Source organism: Lithobates pipiens, unplaced genomic scaffold (genome assembly GCF_037356315.1).
Source record: "Lithobates pipiens isolate NorthernLeopardFrog02 unplaced genomic scaffold, aLitPip1_a1.2 Scaffold_19, whole genome shotgun sequence".
In the NCBI taxonomy this organism is placed as follows: Eukaryota; Metazoa; Chordata; class Amphibia; order Anura; family Ranidae; genus Lithobates; species Lithobates pipiens.
In genome coordinates, this window is record NW_027507764.1 from 469,790,877 (window position 1) to 469,797,669 (window position 6,793).

At 37.5% G+C, this 6,793-nt stretch overlaps 1 protein-coding gene across 1 annotated transcript; it reads right to left on the reverse strand.

Annotated features, from left to right (window-relative positions):
- Positions 1-2,690: 2,690 nt before the first annotated feature.
- Positions 2,691-6,195, reverse strand: MSC (musculin). The gene is made up of 2 exons (XM_077492864.1): positions 5,634-6,195; positions 2,691-4,372 (listed from the first exon to the last, which is right to left on the reverse strand). The coding sequence occupies exons 1-2, from the start codon at positions 6,084-6,086 to the stop codon at positions 4,286-4,288; spliced, it is 540 nt and encodes a 179-aa protein (XP_077348990.1). The 5' UTR covers positions 6,087-6,195; the 3' UTR covers positions 2,691-4,285.
- Between the last annotated feature and the right edge of the window lie 598 nt (positions 6,196-6,793).

The window sequence follows — 6,793 nt, forward strand, 5'->3', positions numbered from 1 at the left end:
AAAGGAACCTCTTACATCAATTTAAGGCATTTAACACTTTCACAGTGAAATTTGAAAAAGTTCCACTTTATGTTTGTTATGTGTTCCCATTCATACAGCATACCTAACTTTTTTATACACAGTATTTCTTACCTTTTAGATGTTTTTTTCAAGAGGAGGTATCATGGCTTTCAGCAAGTTTTTACATTTTTATATTTTTTTTGCAAAGTTAGAGTGGACATGTTACAAGTTTGTCCTCATTAACATACAATGCAAGAAACTCAGGCTCTACACCTTTAACGCTTTGTTAGAACAGAGGGGGGGGGGGGATTTCTTAAAACTGGAGTACTCAGAATCTAGTGCAGCTGTGCATTGTAGCCAATCAGCTTCCAACTTCAACTTGTTCAATTAAATCTGAGTTCCATCCACTTTCACAGGGTGGTCCCAAACTAAAGACCACCAGCCCACCCCTCATTTTTGGATCTCTCTCTCTCTTGCACTCTCTCATTTTTTTATACCTTCTAGCTTGGCCACAGGACATCATGTCCTCTTCTGTGGCTTCACCCCTGCTGCCTTTTGGGACATGTGTGCGTCCCAGAAGATGAGCTTGCCATTAGCAAAGCGCCGCACAACTCGCACAGAAGGAGACCGGCTGTGAAGCCTGAAGGCTCCACTGCCAGTTTCCCTTAGTTGGAATGGTTGTACCTGCACCGGAGCCGGTGGAGGAATCGGCCTCGGGGGGCTGACATCAAGGGCTCCCTATGCAGGTAAGTGTCCCTATTAAAAGTCAGCAGCTACAGTACTTGTAGTAGCTGACTCTTAAAAAAAAAACTTTTTTGAAGCTGGAACTTCACTTTAAGCTTTGACAATAAAACTTGAAGACTGATTGGTTTCTATCTACAGCTGCAACAGATTTTGCACACATTTAGTAACCCCCCCCCCCCCCCAATGTGTTCAAATCTAGTTACTGTACAATAGATAATGAAGATCGGCCAGCGCAGTACAGGCAGAGGTAATTATGGCAAACACAGTTGCCCAGCCCCCTCCATAAACAAAAATCTACGTAGGACTTTTTCTTGCTGGAGGGTCCAAAACGGAACACCTAAAAAAAGGTAAGATGCAATTTCAATTTATCTATTTATTTATTTATTTTGAGTTAAGGTATGTGAATGATGACATGTAACAAATATAAAATAGGTGTTATCCCAATTTGGCTTCAAAAGTGGAAATACACTTTAGGCCCCTTTCACACGGGTGGACCTTATTTCCATTTTTCATCCATCCATTTTGGGATGAAAAACGGACATACATGTATCCCTATGGGATAGCGGATGTCAGCGGATGATGTTCATCCGCTGACATCCGATGACATCAGTCTCCACTATGCTTTGAAACTGATGATGGAGGAAAACCCTATTTTTCCATCCATCTGTGGATCGGATTGGATGAAAATGGACAGACGGTTAATTTTCATCCGATCCCCCCATAGAGGAAAGCGGAGATCTGACCGGTCCATTTCTGCACAGTGTGCAGAGCCGGGCTAGTCATCTGCCGGCTCAACGGGGATCAACGGAGTGATCTCTGCTAAGCAAGGGGATGTCCAAAAATGGATCTTCCCGGGATCCACACGTGTGAAAGTGGTTTTAGGGCTCTTTCACACAAGACTGATCTGTGATGATCTGCCCCGTGGACATCTGCTTATTCAGCGGGGATCGCTTTGCATTGTCGATCCCCGCTGAGCAGACAAATGACAGATCTGTCTCTGCACACTGCGCAGGGACAGACCTGTCAGAGTGCCGCTCTCCCCTATGGGAGTTCAGATAACGATGGACCGCATAGTCTGTCATCATCCGATCCACAGATGGATGGAAAAGTACGTTTTTCCTCCGTCACACTTTTTCGAATCAGAGTGGGTCGGATGTCAGCAGACATGTCACTGCTGACACCCGACGCTCCATAGAGGTCTATGGAGCATTCGTTCAGGTGCGCCTAAAAAACTGACAGGCGAACCTGAACGGATTGTTCGTCTGAAAGAGGCCTTAGGGTTGATTTACTAAAACTGCAGAGTGCAAAATCTGCTACAACTGTGCATGGTAGCCAATCAGCTTCTAACTTCAGCTTGTTCAATTAAGCTTTGACAAAAAAAAAACTCTGGAAGCTGATTTGTTTCTATGCAGAGCTGCACCAGATTTTGAACTAGTTTTAGTAAATCAACCCCACAATGGCAATAAAAGATAATTGCTGATTTGAAAAATACCTTGTATATATCACCCATTTTTTATTGACTTTGTACAAGCGTGAATTGTACTTGGCTTGCACATATGTTCTGAGCACTCATTGGGAACAGAAGTTGAAACCTTTAATCTAGAGTGTAGGAACAGGAAAAATCTGCAATACTGTGAAGACACATTCCGCTATCTTATCTTAGGAAAGAAACTTAAAGACTGTACAGCAAATGAGGAGAAACAAGCAGATTTATCACTAACATAACATTCACTAGAATCTGCCATTACATCACTGCTTTCTAATCATTATTTGAATTCCAGTGCTAATCATATCTGGCATTTCCAAAAAAATATTTTCATTTCAGATTCTTTCTCTGTCACTCCAATGTAGACAATGCGTAAGATGTGAACAAATAACCATTTTAATATCAGAAGTGAAACCACAAGAAATAAAAATAAAATAAAAAATCATCTGTTTTATAAACGTTTATAGAAAAATAAAGTATTGATTTATTGTACAGTGAGTTGTAATACTGTTTGACCAACAAATGGTAAAAATACTTTTTCAAAAAACAATATTTCAAAATCAGTTAAATGATTAACATACAGTATGGATTATATTCTCAATATACAAAAAGAGCTGTAAACCGAAAGAACACTATAAAAACAAAGCGGTTTTATTTAGTAAGGTGGCTGACAAATCAGGAGCCAATCAGAAATTCAAGAATCTTCTCTTAACTAAATTAAACACAGTCATGTCAAATCTGATCGGTTGCTTAGGATTACTGCATTCAGTGCACCCTTTCCCTCTGCAGTGTCTATATGAATAATATTAACATAAATGTCTGGACATTTTTTTTTTTGTTTGTTTCAGATAGAGTCAGAAAGATTAGAACCCCCTTGCATGATTTTAGTATTATCTGGGTTTCTGTTACAGAGATTTCCCTTACTTGTTGACCTGGTGACAATGTTGTCACCGGACAGGAAGTGAGGGAAAAATGGTGACACAGCCACCAGGATCTAATCCTTTGTTACTCTATCCAAATGAAAAAAAAAAAAAAAAGTTTTAAATAAACAAATGTTTTAAAAGGCAGATTTATAAAGCAGTTAATGGACCTTTACCAAACATTTGGTGCTAGTGAATTATTATGTTATATAAAAACGCATGCACCAGGTGGATTCACAGAATGTCACATTCATTACTTTATAAATATACATCTATGTTTTTAATTCAATACGACAGTGAAAAGTGCAGTACCTAAATGCAAATGCATTTAATCACAGTACCCAATCAGATTAAATTTGCATTGTCAAAAATAAGTTGCTATGGGTACTTGTTAAATTTCCTTTACACTTTAAACTGCCTTAAAAAAAAAAAAAAAAACAGCCTAGCTAGTAAAGCTCTTTTATTTATTTCCTTTCCAAAGAAAATTGAAAGTCATCTGTGTTTTATGCAATAACATGAGCAGCTGCTAATCCAATGCAGTTTAGTTATAATATGCACACTTAGAAAAGTGCTACTTCTTAAAAATTAAGCTAAATTAAAGCTCCAGTTTTCAAAAGTTTGTCCTTTTTTTCAGATAAACCGAACATGTCAGTAAACAGTCCTTGGTACACTGTATTTGTTGCAGCAGCCTTTTATATCCGGAACTTTACGATCATTAGATTTATTACAAAATATAACATTTCCTATGCTGTACAAATGTCTCTGTGTTGTTCTGGTTAAAGAACAACTCAAAGATAAAATGCTGTAAGACATCACAGACATCATACTTAAAGTAATACATATTTAGACAACCCCTAAAAAATATATTATAAATCTACTATCTTTGTCATGGCTATAACACTGCTTGGAAAAACAATACTAATACTTCATTCATTACAGTGGTTATGTGTTAAGGCACTTGAATGGAGTGCAATTATAATCAAATCCAGTTTAATAAAAAGAAAATTGCTTATAAGGAAGTGCATTTTAGTGGAATATTAGAAATGAAAAAGTCCAGTGATGGTCCTGGGCACCTTTGTTGTCATAAGTCAGTAATATCTTGAAGCAATACACATATTGCAGCACAGATGGTATCCTAAGCTGTGGCCCCCAATAATCTAGTGGATACTATAGCTTCTTTGGCATCACATTCCAGTCTTCCTGGCACCACAAATGGCCACGTCTGTAATAAAAAAATATGACTGCATTAGATGACTGTTAAACAACTTTCTTAAATATATACCTTATGAAGGTAATGTAAAAGACCGTAAAATCAGTATTCATTGGGTGCAAACAGCAGTAACAGATAGCTACCAACATTCAAAAATTTATAATTTAAAAAAAAAAAAAAAAAATCTGTGATGATACCCGATTGTTTGCTATAGAATACTGCATGTTTGCACATTTTTTTTTTATTATTAATAATAAGTCTGTTCATGTGAATAAATGACTTGCAGTGCATTATTATTATTTATTTAAGGTTCTTATATAGCGCCATCAATTTACGCAGCACTTTACATATACAGTGAATGTCTGCCTTTATTGATTGATTTTATACATAAAAAGATAATTAATAATAAGTCTGTTCATGTGAATAAATGACTTACAGTGCATGTCTGCCTTTATTGATTGATTTTGTAAATAAAAAGATAATATTACATACATTTTTTTGTGTCAGACAGTTTTTGTGTTTTACTATAGTTTAATATACAAATTGAAATCTATCTCCTTTGCAAGGATGCAATTTATTTCTTACTTGACAAATGTGTCCTTTATTATGGTTATGGTTTAAAAAGATACCACAAATAATAATAATAACAATAATAATTATACTATATATATATATAAAAAAACCTCTCTCTTTCATATATATTTATATATATGCAAAAGAAAGAAAAACATTATATTTGTAAAGGGAAATTCATCATATACTGCTGCGTTGCTGGAATTGTGATCTATTGTACTAACCATTGTGTATCTCCTTCCCTTTTCCCTTGTTTTTTAATGAATTAATTCTTATTTTGCTTCTCAAAATAAAATCATTTTTTATATATTATATTTGATAATTTGACAATTTTTTTTGCACCTAAAAAAATCCCAATTCTCTTGCTTCTCTATTATTGTATTTGTGTACAATTTTTTTTCTCTTTCCTTTTTTAAGCACATTTATCCATTCTTCTATATCATTGTGCAGCCCATGTACAATTGCAATTGATCAAATTTACATTTCAAGCAACATATTAAATCTAATACAATCAGCTAGGCGCATACGGCTATCCTGCTGCCGGAAATAACACACTGTACAGATATTATCAGCACTACGTTTTTTCCTCCTGCCCAGAGATCACAGTGATATCATGCATATAAACACACAGCATTGTCCATTACCATGTGGCAGCTCGTGAAGCCGACTGGTGCTGACTGTATGGGAGCTTCATTCTTACCAGGTTGACAGGGTGCACATAGCTATTGTCATATCTGTCTTCCTGCAGCAGCTGCCTGAGGTGTGCAATGTAGCTGGAGGCCAGTCTCAGGGTGTCCAGCTTGGAGAGTTTGGTATCAGGGGGTACCCAGGGCAAGCTGGTCTTTAGCCTGGAAAAAGCTTTGCTCAGCACTCTCATTCGGGCTCTTTCCCTGGCATTGGCTGCATTTCTCTGGGATTGCTTGCAATCTTTGGATGACCTGGGTGCTGACTTTCTGTCTGGAATCTGCTGACTCCGACAGGCCCTCTTCTTTTTATCAGTAGAGGTATCTGCAGCTCCATCTTCTTCAGAGTTGTCTGTAGAGTGGTCCAGCAGCAGATCACTGCATCCCGTCCTCTTGGATTTGGAATACTCAAGTTCCAGCACTCTCAGCTCCAGGAGGTCCTCATGGTCACTCAGAGATCCTGTGGACATTATGTGCAATGATCTCTCATAGGACCACAAGCAGTGACCTCACCTGCACATAATGATTATGATACCCTATGCTATGCACAGCAGATCCTGTTCTGCACTCTGGATTTCTGTGAATCTTGAGGCATTTCAGCAAGGCATCTATATAGTGGGGGGAGTGAAGGAGGGGGTCTGTGTAGGAGTGACATAAGGAAGCGGTGGGGTTACTTCACTCTTTTCCACGCTGGTACAATGTTATGATTAACCCTTCACATTTGGTACCTCTAGACATCTGTGTGCAGAGTCTGGGCAGAGATGATATTTTAAACCACGTTAATTCCTCTGACACTCTCATTGCAGGTGCCTGCACAGCTTGGATCTTTGCTGTGTTACAGTGTCTTTTTGTCTAGCTCCCAGAGGTTCCCAGAGGAGATTTTGTAATGGTCATGCTGTTAGATGAATTGAATTTTAATTCATTTTACACATTAGTGCATTAGCTGTTCTGGACAATTGTCAGTAAAGTAATGTGCCTTGTTTGCTTTTGGAAGATCACGCTGCTGTATATTGATCTTTGTGTGTTAAGATAATTTTGACATATTATTAAAAAATTACACGGAATTCTAAGAATTTATTTTCCTGAAAGTGGTTCGAAAGTCTCAGACATGTTTACTTTACTAATAAATAATAAACATTTGCGCCAATATGTGTGCTAAAGTGCAGCCGCTGTACGT

What these genes read in the sequence shown, in the direction of transcription:
- MSC (XM_077492864.1), bottom strand. Translation starts at nt 6,086, where the DNA reads ATGTCCACAGGATCTCTGAGTGACCATGAGGACCTCCTGGAGCTGAGA. An exon ending in ATGTGCACCCTGTCAACCTG is followed by an intron (nt 4,373 to 5,633) that starts GTAAGAATGAAG and finishes TTTTTATTACAG; the next exon opens with ACGTGGCCATTTGTGGTGCC.